Below are 20773 nucleotides of genomic sequence, written 5' to 3'. Positions count from 1 at the left end.
ATGTTTATCAACTTCAGTATTAGCTCAGAAATTTATTAGCATTTATTTATTAGCTTAGAAATATTAGTTTAGAAGGATCAAGGTCTGCTCATTAGCAGCATGTTGCACTAAGAACATCAATGTTTTAAAGATTTTCCATGTTCAAAGCTCTGAGCTTTTAATACACAATTCAAATTAAGCTCTAAGCTATGTAATAAAGTCCTGAAAAGACAAATTTTATTTATAAAGTATGTTCAGAAATGAACGTGTTGTAGCGTACAGGAACATATGAAGTTGCAATAAAAGCATGTTTCCATTTAGATCTGTGTAACTGCTTAAGAAATGAAGCAATTTCACACTTTTGATAGCCTTAAGCTTTTTATTGCCAATAGAAATACACAGATGCCTGGATTTGGCTAGTAATTTTTTAAATTGAAGAAATCATTAACAGGAAGCTGAATTTCTTTTTCATATTTTATTTGATGAAGCGAGATTTGCATTTCAGTGACTTTCCAAACACTCAAATAGGTTCAGAGCTTATATAGCCAGAAAGGAATGTGATCGCTTACTGAGAACTTACTGAATAGCATAAGGCATTCCCTGAATTAATTTTGGTTTGAACCTATCAATTAGGACAGTCAGTGACGTTTTATACAACTGTAAAAAGCTGAGATACCCTTGCCCTTTGCTCAGACAGTCATTTACTTTAAATACCTCCCTCCAATGATAAGCATTCTGAAAAAATTCTGGGTATTAAAAAAATGAATACTGAATTTAAAAATCAGTAACTCCTTATGTCATCCAAAAATAAATATTTGGAATGTGCATAAAGAAAAGAAAAGGTCTGCCACAGTCAGCCAGCCTATTGTTGTACAGGAAGAGGGTCCCACTATTTTCATAGTATTCATTAAAGCATTAACACTTCAACCCTTAGAAATAAAACCCACCTCTTAAAAAACCCATCACTATTTCTCTTCCCTGTCTTCCACATTTCATATCTACTACAGAGGATTAGATTTCTCACATTCACAGTAAAACTTACAAGTAGAACTAGGAAAAGCAAAATAATACAGCTCAGCCATTACCAAGCTTCATCCTTCCCTACACAACACTACTCAAATTGCACACATTTGGTAGACTAAAGACAAACAAATCTTAGTTTTGACACCACAGAGCACCTCCTGTCTTCCAGAATGCCTAACCCTTACTAAAAACTGGCCTCAAATCACCACCCTACACTATCCATTCTCACTGCTGTCCTGACAGAAATCAGAACCTACCCAAATTTTCATCAGACACCCATTTAAGAAAATGCAATGTTGCATTTCAGGGAAATCTTAAAACACTTTCAGTGCATTGCCTCAGCTAGACATTAAGTTCTCAGCAGAAAAATCTGGCCACTAGTCAGAAAGTTATAAAAGAAAAAAAAAAAATCACAAGCAGGTTTCTGTAGTGATGGGAAAACCTACAAAATTTTTTCTAAGACTCTTGTTAACATTTCTACCTCACAGTTATGATTAAAATAGTCTAAATCTGAACCATTTGTTAATTGCTGCAACACTATATTTTTGAATTGTCATAAGACAGCGCTGTTCCTCTCACCCAGCCTAATTTTTATTCAAATAAAAAGCGAACTGTTTATGATGAAGATGTTTAGGTAACTGACAGCACACTGTATTTTCTCTAAAAACCAGTTTTAATATGTATACGCAGAGGTGGCTGCACGGAAGGCAAAAGCAGTCAACAGATACTGTGTGATGTTGGGAGCAGCAATATCCTAAAATAGTATGGTTACTGCTTTATTACTTCAGGGGTTCTGACTAATTTGCAGAAGTTCAGGGGGGAAAAAAAGTAACAGAAATGAGACAAGGGAGCAGAAAGCACTAAATGACAACTATTTATAAAGTAGGTGAGCCAGAAATTTATCACTGTAGTATTAAATGGGTGTGAGTTAAAACAGTGGCTTTCAAGTACCATTTTTGATCCCTGGGCACTTAAAGGACTATTTCTAGTCTGAAAAAGATGGTTGAAAATCACTGATTTATTTTTTAAAAGAACATGTGTGAGTGGAATCTCTAAAGGGGGCTTCCACTGTATCTCCATCAGAAAACATTCAGAAGAGCACAAATGAAAAAGATGTAAAACACCAGATCTAACGGATCTGTCTCTGAGTCCATAGTCTTATTAATGGTGATGGAGTATCACAAAATTTATTTAATGACTAATCTAATCACAACAGAATTGTAAAAAAACAATGGTGTAAGATGACTATGCATGTATTCCCACCAAACAAACTTATGCCATCTGCACGTTTGCACTAAATCTACATAGTTATATGCTATAGTAAGGATTTAAGAGTTATTGATGCTAAATAGATAGTAACGCTGGCTATTATTATATTAATGCTTTTAGTATTAAAGTACTTTGAAAGAAAAATTCTTCTCTGGTAACCACAGCCTAATTGAAAGTCATCAATTAATGAGGCAACATTTTTTTTTTTTTGTGGGATAATGGCACCATACTTGTTTTGCACACAGTTGTTAATTTTTATTTCACTGACTGCTTTGCACTGTATAGCCCATCAAAACAAAAGGACATCTAATAAAGAAGATTGCTAATGGAGTAATGTGTCTTCTGAATTGTCAGTGGACTCTAAGAAACCAGTCACAACCAAATTATTTTGTTTTATGAACTGAAGGTTCAGAGAACTTTAAGGAGATATGAGAAGCTGAGAGGGTGAACATGCAATGTGATGAAGAAGATAATGTCAGAAGAGACAATTAAATATTTCCCTTTGTTATGGAAAATTGGGGGCTTGCCAGTTCATTTCTGTTTTATTTCTGTAAGTGACTCTGCTGCATAGGTTTTTCCACAATCACAGATACTAATTCCATTAGGAAAGCTGAATCAAAAGGATAGCCTGGGATCAGGTCATTGCCAATAAGAAAGTTAAATGTATGCACCATGTTTTCATAAAACTAGGCAATGTCTGAGGCTAGTTTGACTGGTAATTTATGCCTAACCTACATTTCAGCTGGAAGTTACAAGCCAAAGAAAGCAGCTGGTTTTGTCATGAGCTGTTATCATCCAACACAATCTATCAAACTTTCACTAGTGTACCACCATACATACCATTATTGTCATCAGACTCCTCTTCATCTCTGGACTTCCTCTTAGAAGAGGGTCTATGCCTGAGTGTGTCTGGTTGGGCTAAGTGCTGAAAGTATCCACTGGATGAAAGTTCACTCTCCTCCTCTTCATCCTCCTCCTCCTCCTCTTCCTCCTCCTCAATCTCAAATGTAGGCTCTAACTGAGGCATTGGTCGTTCAGAGTCTGAGTCCTCAAATGGTTCATCCAGCACTTCTGTGGTTTCTGAGATCGTTTCAGTGACAACACTGCTGTTGTGGTGCTTACGCTTGCGGACCCGTCTCTTCCGATGAAGAATTGGTTTCTGAATGTGGAAGGTGGGAAGAGAGAAGATATTTTATCATGTGCAGTAGAAATGAAACACTAGATAAATACAAAACATGAACAGCAGAGAGCTCCCTTCTAGAATCCAGAATTCACTAGAAATACTGTCTGGCACCTGCCACTAGTTAGAATTTAAACAGCTGAAGCTAACAGCCTATCCATAACAGCTGGAACTTTAGACATACTACAACACAGATGTGAATAGCTTAGAATAAGGTGCAAAAATGATACAGTAGAGAACTTTTCAGTGAAGAAAGCATTTACTTAGACAGACTGATAGAATTCACATCTCTATGGCAAACAATTTCACAGACTTTACACTCTGATTTCAGTTGTTTAGACAGCAGTTGTTTTTTGCAAGCTTCTTTCATAAGTTGGACTGTATCTGTTTCTATTTTGCATGACTGAGAAAAACTTCAATAATTAAGTTAGGAAAAAAATCAAAAGCACAAGATCGAGGGGCTAGACTCAACAAACCCTCACACTCCTACCTCTGATTCATCAAAAACCACCACTAGAAAAAGTCAGCAGGAAGTACCCTGCAGAGAGAGCTCTGGAACACTCCCAGAGTGCTCCCTGTTCACTTAATACAGACCTTGTGAACTGCACCATCCTTCAGAAAGCCCTAACACACTGACAAAACTGACTGGATAACAGTCAAAAAGAACAAGAAATAAGGCACACACCTTTCGTTTCAATGTTGGCTTGGTGAGAACAGGTGGAGAGCTTGATCGAGGACTCACAGGCTCATCATCTTCCTCTTCACTGCTCTCACTAAAACACCTCAGCAGTGCCCTATCACTATCACTGTAGCGCCGGGGTAATCTGTCGCAGTCCTCTGGGAATCTACATTTCAGTGGCTCTGTGTTCTTTTTCAACTGCCCCCTCCACCTTTCCACAGCTTCACTGTGCTGCCGACGGGGAATTGCAGATTTTTCACCTTTGCCATACTGTCCCTGGGAAGCTGCAGATTTTTCGTCATCTTCAGCATACCGGCCTCTCGAGGCTGGAGATTTCTCCTCACATTCACCGCATCTTCCTTGCAAGGCCACTGACTTCTCCTCACAGTCACTGCACCGGCCTCGTGAGGCTGCTGCCCTTTCCTCACATTCACTGCATCGTCCACTGGGAACTGCTGTTTTTTCCTCGATGGGCAATGCTGGCTCCTTCTCACAAAAGGGCTCATGAAGTTTTTTGTTCTTGCGGTTCCATCGACCTCTTCGTGATGGCTGACTGTTTGCAGGAAGACTATCCAGGGAAAAAATGTGCTTATTTGGTCGTGCAGAATTGGCTGGAGCAACAATGTCTGGCTTTTTTTCACTCTCTGTTGGTGAGTAGGGCTCTTGCTCTTTCTTCTCCCATGACACAGATTTTACCATCTGATTTAAATAAAAACAAACAGATTTCACACTTCCGATTTCAGCATAAATGTCTATCCTGAATTTGACTCCACAAAAGTGTTTGAGAAAAAAAGTCAGAAAAGTTTAACAAAAGTGCCTTTTAAAAATCTGGGATTAAACAAAGATTTGACCTTTAAGAGATTTATGTAGTGCTACTTGCTACTTCTTTCCTCAGAGGTGATAATGTACCTCACTTAGCTTCCCAGCAAGTCACTTCAGTCAACCATTCGGTGGTGTGCCAGAATGCTGACTTCACATTGCTAAATTCAAACCCAGTATTTGTGCAATTTTCAAGAAAAAACTGAGAAAAACTTGAAGGTATTTTTCCATTAAAATGCACCATTAGTTTAATGTAAATACAGTAACAGCAGATAATTTGCCTCTTAGTATTCTACTCAGTGCTCACCACCTGATGCAAGAGTGCAACCCCTTCAAGGATTGCTCTCTAGACTATGCCCTGATGTTTTCTTGAGGTTTTTTTTCTAATCTGAAACCATAAGATACATAAGCTAACCATGATTGCATTGCTTTTTATGATTATGACAAATGCATAAGCTTTACATTTGAAATTTTGTTAGCACTGCCTCCAAAAGCATTAAGTATAAACTACATGTGACACAGAAATAAGAGATTCACTCTTACACTGGTCTCTGGATCCTTTTCTTTCTGCTTTTGTTGCTCTTCATTTTCCCCATCCTCTGTTTCCTCCTCTTCATCTTCAGAGACAACTGAGTTGGAAACTATAACAGGTGTCCAACGCAGACATTCTGCATCCACATCAATAGGTCGGACGTTAGTTCTAAGCTTTGCCATGTGTTCCTGGATAAGCTTCTCACGACGAATGATCACAAATCTGAACAGCAATAATACTCTAATCAATAACAGGTGACATACTGTACATGTTGCCATGTGAAACAGATATATTACAGAAAATATATTACTCTCAATCATTGCTGCCACAAGTAACTTCAGAGAGAACAGAAACTCATTAAAATAGCACAGTTTGCAGTAGCATCTAACTATCGGAGACAGTATCTCACAACTGAGGGAATGTTAAAATTCTTTCCACTTTTCATTAATGGTGAAGCCATTATCCTTCCATGGGTAACATTCAGCTGCAGAGTATAATTTTTATTATGGACAAGAGGTATACCCTTTGGGGAATGGGCAATATAAGGTGAAGGCTACTGAAGAGAAATAAAAGGACTGCTCAAGAAAAGCTGCAGTCCCACTACCATAGTGCATTTTGTTTAAGGGCCTGAGAGAAATATCACGGGTTAAAGATATACTGTGAGATGAGAACATAAAACTATTCTCAGGTTTTCCAAATAAGTTTCAACTTTAACACAAACACAGCAGAATACAACCCCACTCACCAAACTGCTATGGTCTGAAACAAGACTAATTCTCAGTACTTCACCTGACTTGTCAGCTGAGCAAGCAGGCTATCTCTATTCTGTACCAACACACTTCATCTCTCCCCCAGTGATCTGTCCCACTCTTCAAGCATTCCATGTCAATCCACACAGTTTATGACATTTTTCAGACATAGGGAAAAGGAGGGAACCAACTGTCTGCTCACTAACTGAAAATAAGGAGCAGATCTGCCTCTAGAGAAGGGAAGTTGCTGTTCTTTGCTCTATTTGCGAGTGTATTAGACTGATTTGGCTGAGGGATACCAAGAAAACTTGACCAAGAAACCAATTTGCTCTCTCTCACAGCAGCAAATTACTCAAAATTCCACATCTGCAGTGCCACACAGCTCAGCTAGACACGTGAACCAGCTTTGGCACTGAATGATTCTTGCATTGCACATTGAGTACCATAGTCTCAGTATTTGGACACTGAAGTCTTTAGTAAAATCAAGTTTATTAGATGTGACTTGTCTTCAAACACCATTAAATTTCAATGAAATACATCTGAAGGTATTTGGGATTACAATGGGACTCCTGTACTCACTGATCACTACGGAAGTCAAGCATTCGTAGGTGGTGCAGAGTGGAAGTGATATCTTGAGGGCAGATTCCAGTCAGTTTACTCAATTTCTTGATGCTTAATTGCTTGTCACGTTGATGATAAAGGCACTCCAATATTACACTTTTCCAATAAGCCATATATGACAGGCGCCCCAGGTCCGACAGGGGCTTCTCTGGTGATCCTGCTTGACCCTCACGCTTTGAAAGCAAATAGCCTAAAAGAGACACAAGAAAAAAAATTTTAAAATATTAGTTTCTGTTTCCACCCCGACTTCTACAAAGGCCTCATATAATAGCTTAGTGCTGCCTGCAAGATGCAGACAACAACTCTGAAGGATACTTTGAGTTGTCGGGCCAATTTTTTGTTTCTTGTTTAAATTCCTGTTACTCAATGATTGAGTAAGATATTTTTAAACTCTGCTGCCATCAGATACTGACTATAGGTAAAGCCACGAGATGGCAGCAGGTGCCTACCTAGAAATTACACCAAGCCTGAAGCACAATTGCAATAGCAATTTTGGAAATGAGAGAGGAAAAACACACTCTTAAAACTAATATGACTAATAATTTTCTTGAAGATTCTCTACTGTCAAACTTCAGGACCATACTGGAGAGTACCAAGCTCTATTTGCAGACATTTCATTAATTTAAGACTGTGATACATTGCACAGGTTCAATAAAGGCTGAGAGGTTATATTCTACCCAGTGATATAAAAGGTGATGGATTAAAGAAGATGATGCCTTCTCACTGCTGTTCTACCATAAACTGCTTTTGTTGATTTCTCAAGATACATCCTTGAGTTCTTTTGCTTCACCAGTATTGTCAGGAGAACAAAAACTTATCTACAAAAGACATCATTCTGATATAAGTCTGCCAGTAGAGTTTTCCTCTGAACATTAACTCCAAAATTTGTATGTCCACAGGGAGGGCTGTATTCAATTGCCCTAGGCATAATAAACAATGTATAGTTACAGGGGAAGTTTCCCATGACGTTACAGAGATACACATACGAATCTCAGAATTACATTATTCAGAGTAATTATTATTACAGTATTCAGAGCTTAAGTATGTCTGGTTTTATTGCTCTCAAAATTAAATTAAAATGTAAGACAGTTTTGCTTAAGACACTCATTTACCTAATCAAACTGCTGAAGATTTCCACAGACCATGCAGTCTTACAGCTGGCTTTCTGTATAAGGAACTACATGCACAAGACAAGCTTCTGCTATAAAAATCACTATACTGCCACATGCCTTTAGTTTCTACCTTAAGCTGCTTACACGTAAAACATTGGAATTAAGGGGAAAATGATCAATTTGTCTTTAGAGCCGAAGTTCCAACAAAAGGAATAAATGGTGAAGTTCAGATGATTTTGTGAGCTTTAGAAGCTTTTGTCCTGAGATGTGTTCTATTTTGAAAAATATCTGCTTCTACTGTTAAGTCCTTTAAAATATGAAAAGACAGACTGAAAAAGTAAAGAAAAAGTTCCTTACTGAAGTCAATTAGGAACCTGCCATAGCCCTTACGCTGGTATTGTGGAAGAATCATTATACAGGAAACATTGTACTTCTGTTGGCAGTGTTTTTCCTGTTGGAAAAAAAAAGCATCATATTGAAAAAACAGATCAGTAAGAAATAGTGTTAAGTTCCTCTGTAAGAATGCCTAAGTAGTTCTATACCAAAAAGTGAGATAGGAAGCCACAGTCCAAGTTTCTCAGGAACGATAAAGGCAAGGGAAGACTTTGAAGAGACAATATTAAAGCTCTACCATCATTTCAGATAAAAAAAAGCAGAAAGAATGAAAACTTGACATAACCTTTTACTTTGATAGTATACAGTAAAGAACATGGGCTGCAGAGAAGGTAAATTCTAAGAATAAATCTGAAGGCAGCTAAGCTCATTGCAAAAGACTGCAATATTCCAGTGATTTTTTAAATGTTACAAGCATAACATACCAAAATCCAGCCTCATATCTGCTATTCTGAATACTAAAGAAAAAGCTTCAAATAAAACTGCTTAAAAATAATTTAAATAATTAAGGATAAAAGCCTTATTAAAAGTTCTATCTGAAATCTTGGCCCTGTTCCCTCAAAAAAAAAAAAAAAAAAAAAAATAAAAGGATTCAAATCATTGCAAAGTTGCCAAACTTGTTTGGAAAACAATGTATATACAGAACAAAAGGTGAGATAAACAGAATTACCAAGCAGTTCTTTCTCACAAACAGTAGTACCCAATCTCCACCAAGAGCAGGAAGTAATTTGAAAAGTTTTTTTTAACCACTAAGCTGCAGTACAAGCTCCTTAGCAAGTATATGCTATTCAATATTACAGAAAACTTGGGTTTACTAATTGGTGGTCTCCTAATGCAATATAAATACAACCTGGTTGCAACAGATGTCTATGCCTGTATTACATCATTTATTATATAAAATGCAAGAGCCTAAATTACAACAGTTTAAAGAATCCAAAGCAACACTGCTCATCATACCAAACAATTCATACCCAAATATTTACCTTGGAAAAGTAGCCAACAAGGTGACAGCCCTTAACATCATTCTGTGTCAGCACATAGAAAAGAAATGGCTCCACATCATAATAGAGAGTCTTGTGATCCAAGAAGAGTTTAGCCAACAAGCACAAATTCTGGCAGTAGATAGTGCTGACATTGCCATCAACCTTCGAGACAAGAAGAAAAATTCTGTCACTCCATTTACTGTTATGCAAGGACAGGCTTCACTTGAGTATCCCTGTACATTTGAAATGTCTTAACATGAGAGAAGACTTCTCTGTTACAGGTAGCATCGCAAAGGACTTAAAACTTCCGCAGAACAGAGGCTGTGACCAAGTCACTGTTACATTAGATAGCTTAAGAGACAACTTTAAATTAATTTTTGTAAAATAAAAACCCCATATTTTTACAAAGTGAGTCTTGTGTTTTACAGATGAATAATCTATACACAAGGTCAGTTCCTACTGGCTGCTTGCTTGTTGCTCTTCACTCCTGGAAACTCAATGTTTTGAGAATGAAGCTGTTTAGGACTATGAAAAATTCATCACATGATTAGGTGTTGAGGACCCTTATTTATAGATAAGAGCTAGCAGCTTCATTTTCTAACTTACCTCAAAGACTGATATATTATTTTTTCTGTAAATTTCATTGGCTGGAGGATGAAACCACCCACATTTTTTCATATGCTGTTGGAGAATAGTTCTGCTTTTCATGTATTTTAGACAGAATTCACAAAGGTACAACTTCGGCAGCCTGTAAGATAAAGAAAGAACAGAGACTGAAGACAGAGACTTTTGTATAAACTTGCTCGCTCCTGCCAACAGAGAGCTTGATGAAAACAAACCCAATATACACTCACTTTGTGTGTGTGCTAATGAGGGCAAAACCACACTACCGTAGTTAAAGTCATGACACTTATTCTGTAACAAATGCATATTAAAAAAATGCCCTTAATGCCCTGCATAATTACATTTACATTATTAAGTTATGCTAGAAGAAATATATTAAAATCCTATGAATTAAACAGTAACCCTTCCCAGTTTTGCACTAATGATGCTAGGAGGGATGAAATAAATAGTTCCTATTCCCTTCTCCTCATTGTCACAGACAACATCCCAGCTGTATGTTCATACCCTTGAGTGATGGGTCACATCACCACCTACCCATTTACTTTAAAACTGTTTTACATACTACACTGACACGAACAACTGGAATGCAAGTATCCCAAAATTCTTGTGATTTAACTCCATTTATATACTATAGCTACAGCAGAATGTCTGTGTAGCTAGAATAATTCCTCATGAAAGACCACATGTTCTTATTAAATGGCAGAATAAAGAGTTTCACTTAATTTTCTTCCTCTAGCTATAGCCCTTAGAAGTCATTCCTCTTTCTGAATAAAGTTCAAAGAGATTGCAATTTGCTAGACTGATAGACAATTTGCAAAGTTCTTAAGCAAGAGAACAGCAAAGCAACTATATGTGCAGCACAGCAGAAAAATATTTCAGACACCAAAATGTAGGAACCACCAGATTTCTATGCCTGCTGGAGTACAGCTTTCCCATAAACACTGAAGAAGAACAAAGTGTCTTACCTTGAGTATTCTTGTGGATATGGGGAGGAGTACCAGGTCTGGATTTCGTATTTGCCAAATTCTATAACAGAAGGGCAGCGGACTTGTGGATCAGGAGGCCCAGTCACCCCTACTTTCTATGCAAGGGGGAAAAAAACCCTTGTTTTTTTCATGAATTTCCAAGCGAAGGACTTTTAAGATTAAATAAATTAAAACATTTTTATCTAGACAGTACATCCTGCTCGAACTCACTGGGAATTAGGAAGATGCAGATGTTGCTCTCTGACACTAAAAACCAGTACCAGTCACACTTCAAGCAACCATGTGATTCACAAAAAGAAAGAATTAATAAGCATTATCATACCATGTATCTCCCCTACCATTCACAGTGTTGCATGTCATAGTTTTAAATACAAATTAGTAGAAAGCAAAGTTTAATACAATCTTTTTTGAGTCTTCTTGTAATTTTCTTACTTGTTATTTCAATAGTGAAGAACAGAAACATAAACTGCTCATGAGGTTAAAGGCTAGAATATGAAAGTATTTGACATCACACTTTAGTGTCTTCCCAGTTCTGAGACTAGATGGACTACTGTGGACTACTGTGAATGTAGCAGCTACCAAACCAACATTCAGGATGCGACAACCTGCTTATCATCACAAGTGTTGAAAAATTAGAGAAAAACTTCACATTTGTTAGAAGAAAAAAACAGAAAATAGAGTATTTTGAACTACTTATTTACTTACAACCTTCATTTCCCCATCCCTCTGATAGTAACTGTATATTTTATAGCAACTAAAAATAAGGATACTAAATGCTCTTCTTTCAAATAAAACAAATGCTTTATCAACTCGTGAAGATTTTATCGCAAAAGACTGTCACTCACAGAATGACAGAAATCCAAGTATTCCCACTAGCCTTGCATTATAATATGAACCACCTGGACTGAAGTTACTAACAAATGAGAAGACTTCATGCAGGAGGTCAGCAACTAATGTGAAGAGTACCAGTGAATTACCTATATGCAAATATATGCTAGCAGAATGAGACAGCTATACCCAGGACAATGGGTTAGTGTTTGAAAGGTAACATTCCACATTAACAGCTTGCTAAGCTTCCAAAGTGGGACTGGTATTGGCAAGAGTCACCTCAGGATCTAATCCTAGATATCTGTATTTTGTGGAGCCCTAGATGAAAAGGAACAGCAACTTCTGTTGGTAAACATCTATCAGTGTGTACACAGACACAAACAGCAATGCTCTATCCTGTTCCATAAGGAGTTAAAGTATCTAGAAAAAGAATGCTTCAAGTACTCAGAGACTCTATGTGACCCATGCTGCTAGCAAACCATCCTATATTTTTTTGTTTTTATAGTCCACATGTTTTACCAGCTATTTAACAGTTCTCGGAGGACTAAAGCCACAGCCCCCAAGGTTTTTTAGCCACCTTAACCTCTTACACGCTTATGCTCACTTTTCTATTATCCTCCAGCTCTCTTGAGGTCAGTTCTCCATTACTCTCAAGCAGCAGAAATCAAGCACATTAGCTTCTGTGACTGACTCATCTGAAGTCTGTATTTCTTGCTGTTATTTTGTTGCTGGGGTGGTGGTTTTAGATTTGTTTAAATTTCTTTTACAGATTTGGTACTTACTGCCAGACACTAAAAAATTAACTTTACCTGCAGTGCTTGTTCCTGAATATCTCGAAACAACTCCATGTCTTTTTCATTTAAGACATCCTGGCTTCCAAAAAAACGCTCCTCAGTTTCTTGTTTTCCATCCCAGCCATCCTGATTGTCTGTAAATGAGAGATAAAATTGGCTTTACATACATTTACAAAAAAGGTATGTGCTTTTAGTGCAGTGACAAACAACATCTGGCTGTATTCATACACTGTGCCAAGTTTTTTTTGAATGGATTTTCTATTCAGATTTGGGACCACAAAGGAAGAACAAGTTCTAGATTTGGGACCATGTAAGTAGTACTGTCCTACATTTAAGCAGGTCCAAATGTTGCCACCTAGATATTCACAGTACCATGAAGGCATAAATGGCTTACCACTAAGCCTGTTTTTCACAAACAACGATCACAACTATTTAAACACCCTAAAACCAAAAACAGGACACCTACGTTCGTCACCTTAGAAATACTCCTTCAACAAAAACAAACAAAGAAGCCTAAACAAAACACCCAACAAAACCCTCTAGACACTTCACCTCACTCCCAAAGCATTAAGTCACATTGCTGTTCTTCCAGCATCAGCCAGGTTAATGCAGGTAACCATTCTAAAGCTGTAAACATAGTGGGAATATTTCCCACTGCCTGCTTAGGAACAATTCAGGACCATCCAACAAAACTGTAAATATCCAAATACAGAAATTAAACAAAGGTCCAGGCATAGATAATATCTTAAGCTAGAAAAGCAAAAAAAATCAAGGAAAGCAGAACTGCATTCCAAAGGGAAGGGACAGTTTTCAGCAAGAAGATGTCAAGCTGCACAAACAGGCTCCTCTGTCGTGAGAAAATTAAGGAACATTTACATGCTTCCATAGATTGGAAACTCCCAGGTCTGTCAGACTGGTTTTAGTTATCTATTTTCCATTTCATACTTCTACCTTGCTGCTCTTAGTTTTTATGAACCACTGCCTATGTTATTTCTTTCAAATGTGACATTATTTAGCCCATTTCCTAGGCTGTCTGCAAATGCCTCCTTACCAATGCACATTCTACCTCACTGTAAGCATTTAACCCGTCATAACACCTTGCCATCATATATAAAGAGGCTAAGGTCTCTAGGATCACTTCTTTTTTCCAGCTCGTATTCTACCTCAATGCACCAAAGGTAAGTGCATTCCAGTGTTAACTTTCAGCTCAGAGTTTCCAGCCTCTAACAATTCCAGTCAGTTCAACATCCTAGCCTTTGAACATTTGCTTGGTATGCAGGATACTTACATTGGCAGGGTGAAAAATCTTTACCTGTGGGCCATTCTGAAGTGCTAGATTTCCTGGTACCCTTTTTCCTGATCCTATACTGCTGAGAATAGTCTACCACTTCTCCTCGAGCTTTTCGTCCATCAGGGGAGGGAGTGAAGAATTTAGTAAGGCCATCTATAAGCCCTTTGGTTTTCTTGTTAAACTTCAAGGTGTTGCTGCCATCTCTGCAGAAGTCCAAGACATCTGTCTGTTCCAGGTATCCTCCTTCTGATGATGCTGACTGGTTGGACAGAGCCATCTTACGCTTCCGACCCCGACCAGGACCAGTGCGAACTTTGCTGAAAGGACCTTTTGATCTAAAGGATGAGAAGGGGAAAGATATGGTCAAAAGATGTGGTAAGGTGGCCTACCATATTCTCTAACCTATTTACCAACCACACAGAACGTGAGCTGAAGAATTTAATAATACAGGAGTCATCAAGAGTCTGTGTACCCTAGAGGAGCCAGGATTTAAACATCTCGATAGAAGGTACCGTACTATTTTTCTCTAAACTGAACACTCTGTCAAACTAATTTGAGTATGAACAATAAATTTGCACCAAATTTAACACAACATTAGATTTTAAAATCAGTAACCAGACAAATACATTGCATAGAAGGCTTCAATTTATGCAATCATGAAACATTTATACTTGTCATTTGCCATAGTTTTTGTACTGATAGGAAATTGTTGTTAAAATTCCACAGAAAGTTAATACACGAAGGATGCGCCTATTAGCCAAGAACCTATACAGCTGATGGTCACCTTAGCTGAAAACAGCATTGCTCTCCAATCAGCTGCCATCTTTAAGACTATAAACTTTAAAACTCTATTGAGATGGAAGTATTTAAAAGGTGTGTGGATGTGGCTTGGGGATATGGGTAGTGTTGAAGACAGGGATGCTGGGTTAATTGTTGGACTCAATGATCTTAGAGGTCTTTTCCAACTTAATGATTCTATGATTCTATGAGATAACTGAATATTCAACACTTCTCAGAAGGAGTGTCCTAGACTGACTATTTTTAGCTACAGTCTTTTCAAGCACAGAGGACAGAAAAAGGCAGCTTTTTCCCAAGAAGACAAACTACATATCTTTGCACAATTCTGATATATTTTGCACATGAAATGATGGAACAAAGGCAAAAAAATTGAGTCAATCATGAAAAAATAGTTAAAAGAGACAAAACAGTAGAAGCAGACAGCTAGTTTTCCTTTTGCTCCTCTGAATTATACTGAGAGTTTTTCTAAGCAAAGTTATTGTAGCGACTGGGAAAAAAAAAAAACCACGTTTAATAGAGACACTCCCTCTATGTTTTTAGAAGCGTTAAATTTTGTAAGGTTGTTTTCCAGAACATCCTCTGGTGCTATCGGTTAGAATCAACTGGTGGTTCAACTGTTTTTTCTAGCTGATCTGATGTCCGTAACAGACGTTCTTGTGACATGCTCATTCACTGTTCTGCACCCTGAAGAGTCCAGTGTGCTGCATCACAACCAGCACTGCACAGCAATCTTAATTCAAGGAAATTGCTTTGGTTGAACAGTTATCCAAAGAATTCTTGCCTACTCAAATCCAATTCCCTGACAACTAGCTACCTGTCCCACAACAACCATGACAAGGCTGCAGGAACACAACCGGTGTCAGCACAACAGAGTTCTCCACAAATGCAGAAACATGTGGAATGGAAGCAGAAAGGGGCCAAATATTTTCTGGCAGCAGTTTCAGATTAAATATATGTCAAACAATCTCATATGCTTTATTGTGATTATTTAATTTATTTAAACAACAGAAAGGGTTCTTGGGAAATGCAAAGCAAGGCAACTATGCTGAAAGAAGGAGCCATCCAGCAAAAGAGATTACATGAACAGCAAAATTTGTCTCTGACTATAAGAATAGTTCAAAAATAAATAGTAAATTACTACAAAGAGTAAAAAATCTTGGCCAAAAGAAACACTAAGGTTACGTAGTGTTTCACAGCCCTTTTCAGAAAATCTGTAATGAACAGCTCTTAATTGTAAAAGGAAACTTCTCACAAAGTAGACTAGAGACTCGAGAAATACCCCCTTGTCCTACAGAATTTCACATCTTACTCTTCCTCGTAGAGACTTACGTTGTGTTTTGATTCTTTAACCTGTTTTTAGGACGTCCTATTGGGTTAGCATAGCGTCTTTTTATCTGTGCTGCCTTCTTCTGTAAAAGTTTTCTTCCTTTCTTCCGTGGTCGACATATTTGACATATCCACATACCTATAAGACACAAGTCCCCATCACCGAATGCAAAAGACATCTAAAAGGGAGGAATACAGTCCACAGGTCTTCTGAGATTAAGGGTAGGAACAGTACCAAAGGCACTGATTATCACATATATGTGTAAGAAGAATTGTGCGTATGCTTCAACAATCTAAACTCAAGCCCTGTTAATATTCCCCAGCCCCCAAAGAGTTCCAAGCACAAAGGAAGTCTCCTTAATTGGCAGTACATCATCAGAAAACCATAATTTAATGGTTAATTATCCCATTATCTGCTTACAACTATACTTCTTCCAACTATCTTATATACGCAAGTTTTCTTCTAACTGCCAAGGAAGAATCTTCCATAGATAATCTGCTTTCTGATTGGAAAGAGAAGTTCATTTGTCCAGAATATTCTACTGCCCAAATGGATATGATATCATTTCGAAAATATATGAGCCATCTCTTTCTTTTGTACAAGGCTATTCAAGCAAATGAAAGCTTGATCATCTTCATCTGTAGGGATCACTTCTATTTCTTCAACCCTCAGGAATTTTTTTTTCAAAACCCTTCACAGAGAGCAAGTTACAGGAAACAGGAGATAGTGAAAAAAACTGGATGTGAAGTTCTGACCCCTTGGTTTCTAATACCTGAAAGGTAATTCCATACAAAAATGAGCTAAATGTAGCTAAAAGAGGACCAAATAAGTGGAAGCACTGCCTGCCCACTGATCTCTTCCAACACCATCTTAAATTATCCTTTTCACCACAAGGTCCTCACCTTTTGGCATCCTGGTAAGAGGAGGATCACAGCATTCCATGTGAAAGCCACGGTCACAGGAGTCACAAAATAGCATGTTATCCTGTTAAAGACATAAACTCTCTTTATATGTGCATCAGCATCAAGCCCTCCATTGATCTGTCACCATTTCAAAAAACAGGCACATAGTTCTCAACTATGGACAATTCAAGGTATTTCACAGGTCTCAGAAAGAGTACCAGACTAAAATAAAAGCTGCAGATATTTGCCTTGAATATAATTTTATTTTGCAGTTTAACGTAACAGCCACAGAACTAGTATCCACTTCAATCAATCCATACTTCACTATACTTACAGCATTTTTTCCTTGATCTCTACAGGAACTGCATGTTTTGCATTCAATACACTGCCATCGCAAGGCTTTCACTCGAACTGTCAGCTCTGGAGAGAATTTCAAACAGGACGGATGACCTAAAGAAAAAAGAGAAAATGTTACTGGTAAAATAATTATATTTCTGTTAATGGCCATAGATAGCTCATGTAAAAACTACTTTATCAATTAAGTATTCCCATGCAGAATTTTGGTTATCCAGATAGTCCTATATTTAGGTGCTTCTATTCTTACTTACTTATAACACAAACTAATGCCCTGGGTAGGAAATAGCAGGCCTACATACAAAAATAACCCAAATTCTTCCTAACTGAACTGAGAAACACGGTGAAACTGGTCTTCATTGCCACATTAAAAAAAAAAACAAAACTTCCAGGAGCCAAATGAATTATTTGTGCTAGGTTAACTTAGCTGCCTCCCCTCTGGAAGCCTAAGATTCAGCTGAACTGTATTGTATGCCACAGAAGCATATTCCTCACATGTCTGGGCCAGCAGGAGTGACTACACTAGACTTCTCTGTCTTAAATGGCAAGATTCTTACGAGATGCATACTCCCTGTCTTCACGGGGCAGCACCAGGTAGTGTACCAGCTTTTCTGTCTCAAGGGAAGGGGATAAAACCAGCAGCCCTGTAAATGGTCACCTACCACTGTTGCCACAGTCAGCACAAGAGATGAGCTCTTCAGGTTTCTTCTCCCGATTTTGCTCTTTTGTACCAAGGCAGAAACTGCAAATCGGAATTGGTTCAGCAACCGGCTGTAAGGAAAACAGACAGTAAGAGCACTGGTTATCTCAAGGGAGCAAACTGTAATATACAAAATGACACAGACATTTATATATCACATAAACGTGATGTAATACACATCATGTCTCAAAGATTTTATCTGGCTCTTACATTCAATACAGTACTAACTGAATAGAAGTTAGTACTCCAAAGTACAAAAACTGTGCAACTGTTAACACTGTTATGAAAAACTAAAATAAAATCTTCCTGCAGAAAGTTGTGTGAGCATGCTATATAGCAATCACATGCAGATAAAAAGGTGTGCTCTCTCTGAAAAATTTATGGGGGAAGTTAGACATTGTGTACCAAAAAAGATGTATTTAAGATGAGGCACAGCACTAGCAAAGTAAGAAATAGATATGAACTAGCCAACAATACATTTGGACTGGAATAAGCAGGACATTTTTAAATTTAAGAACTGACATTCTACAGCCTCATCAAAGATGTAGCAAGTGCAATAATTGTTTGTTTTAAAGTGGTACTCAATCAACTAATACAAGAGTGAAAAGTATAGCCTAATTTAACATTAAGTGCTGGATATCATTATCTAGCAAATTCTTTCTAATCCAATTCTGCATTTAAATCCTGTGATTTATAGTTTCCAGAGCAAAAATGTACACAAAATTTAATTTAAGAATACAATAAAAATATGCTAAAATCACATTTTAAACACTGGAGATGGGAATAATGTTAGATTAAGGCAAGTTTTGAGAAACATTCTTTGCATAGCTATATCAAGTTACAGTTGGTGATTTTGAACATGCCTTCTCAAAATCTATTCTACGGGTACATATGTACATACTGTTAATTATGGCATGAAAGCATATGCCAGAAGAACTTCAAGCACCTTCACTCTGCCTAAGCCAAAGCCAAAGCTGTATCTAGAATAGTTTCTTGCAGGAATCAGGTTTGTTTATACTACCGTAATACAGAAACTGAAAATTTGAAAGCTCTGCCTTTCACTCAGTGTACAGACATAGCACACACAGTACACTTCCAGTATGAGGTGTGGTCCTTAAAGCACCCACTAGAAGGAAACAATCTGAACACCTTATAAATTTGCTTCAAAATTAATTTTGTTTCAAAATTAAGCCACACAACAGGAATGAAAGCCTGACATTCTTCATTTAGAATACCAGTATTTATATTAGCCTTTGAGTAAATCCCAAATGATGCTGAAGTATAAACTAATATGAAATCACCTGCCTGTCAAACTACTTCAGTTTGGAATATATTCACAGGATTCGTTAATTGAAGGATTGCAGTTTTTAGTCCTTTTGAGAAACAGAGAAACAAGACAACTGTAGATAGTTATGCCAAGCATACAAATCATTAATGTCCAAGTGGGAGGGGCAAGCTAGCATCTTCACTGCCCACAGGCAGTATCTTTCCAGCCACAGTCACCACAGCAACATTAGCTGAAATCAGCTAGGCAGGGATTCCCCATCCTCTTTCAACAGAGGGAGGGGATCTACTGTACACAAAATGTTCTCTTTCTGTTCATGACTGGACTCTAGGTGCCAGACAGCTAGCTGCTTCCAGTCAGTATGAGGTTTACTGGGGGGAAAAAAACTTGTGTATGAAGGGTCAATCAGTGCTTCAATTTCTTTGGAATCAAGATTTCAGGAATTACTTTTACCTTCTACCTTTTAAAAGGAAAGCTCTAACACTCATGCAATTTTTCAGGGGAGAAATAAAATTATTTCATGTATCCTCTCCAGGAAGTGCATGAGCAATTTATTTCATCAAAGAGAATTTTATAGACAGTCAATAGCCTAATATAGTAGTTCTTTTCTGGTTTAGCCGGTATTTGTGCATACTCTGTTCATCCCCACAGTTCTTCAAATTTGGATGCCCACACGTAACGCTGTCTAGATTTGGAAGAACAAGATCAAAGACTGACCTTCACAGTTTCAATGTTTCCTGTATTTACCACCCTGGCAAGCTGCAAGCAAACACTTTACCACATTAAAAAAAAAAAAACAAAACATCTACAGTTTGGGGGAAGGCTCTACTAGAATTCAGAATGTTTTAGAGTAATTAATTAAATTGGAACAATTTTGAACGTGGAGATCAGGCTACTCTTCCAAAGCTTCAGTGTGAGACTGTTATGCTAAGTATGGAGAGATTTCTCTGCTGCTGTGTTTGTTCAGCAAAGAACATCCTGGCAAGCGAAAAATGCAAGCACACAATGAAAGATTAGTGAAAACAAGACTGGGAGCAGGCAGCTCAGTTTCATACTGCAAATTTTTGGCAGACATTCAACTCCTTCTGCTGTTTTGCTTGCAAGCACATCTATCTGTGTGATGTCACCAGATTCAGTGAGGGAGGGAGCCAGAACAAATTGGACTGACAGTGTCTTGCAGCCTGCCAGCCTCTCTGCACATGTTGTTACTATACAAAGGGTTTCTAGAAACCAAATGTGCCTTAAAGATTCTCAGACTGTATGCTCTCCTAAAGGCAACTACGGAGAAGTGCTTCCAGAAAAAGCGTGTGTGTAGTAATTTTACAATCTCATTTTTGGCGAACCCATCCGCTTTGTAGTCTTCTTAATTTAGGAAAGGTGAGGTTAGGAAACGCTTCAAAACTCACAGTCAAGTCTGCAGCCACAATGTCACAATGGTCACTTGCCATGAATGTTAAAGCACTTTACTTTATAGAGGTTTTAATGCCATCTGAGGCTCACTAGATATCAGGACTATGGCCCATCATCTGGTAGCCATTGTGGTTG

General features: G+C 37.8%; 1 protein-coding gene across 1 annotated transcript in view; it reads right to left on the bottom strand.

The window, feature by feature from the left end:
- The window catches only part of KAT6A (lysine acetyltransferase 6A), a 36758-nt gene that overhangs the window by 5137 nt on the left and 10848 nt on the right, over positions 1–20773 (bottom strand). Inside the window, exons 4-17 of the mRNA XM_054000547.1 lie at positions 17906–18014; positions 17224–17339; positions 16890–16971; positions 15990–16125; positions 13884–14197; positions 12587–12705; positions 10929–11044; positions 9946–10087; positions 9340–9501; positions 8321–8414; positions 6810–7041; positions 5493–5703; positions 4137–4829; positions 3112–3430 (exon numbers count right to left, since the gene is read on the bottom strand). Of these exons, the coding sequence (XP_053856522.1) occupies positions 3112–3430; positions 4137–4829; positions 5493–5703; positions 6810–7041; positions 8321–8414; positions 9340–9501; positions 9946–10087; positions 10929–11044; positions 12587–12705; positions 13884–14197; positions 15990–16125; positions 16890–16971; positions 17224–17339; positions 17906–18014 (2845 nt within the window). The remainder of the gene's footprint in view (positions 1–3111; positions 3431–4136; positions 4830–5492; positions 5704–6809; positions 7042–8320; positions 8415–9339; positions 9502–9945; positions 10088–10928; positions 11045–12586; positions 12706–13883; positions 14198–15989; positions 16126–16889; positions 16972–17223; positions 17340–17905; positions 18015–20773) is intronic.

Source organism: Vidua macroura, chromosome 28, assembly GCF_024509145.1.
Source record: "Vidua macroura isolate BioBank_ID:100142 chromosome 28, ASM2450914v1, whole genome shotgun sequence".
NCBI lineage: Eukaryota > Metazoa > Chordata > Aves > Passeriformes > Viduidae > Vidua > Vidua macroura.
This window is presented reverse-complemented; position numbering and strand designations above follow the sequence as displayed.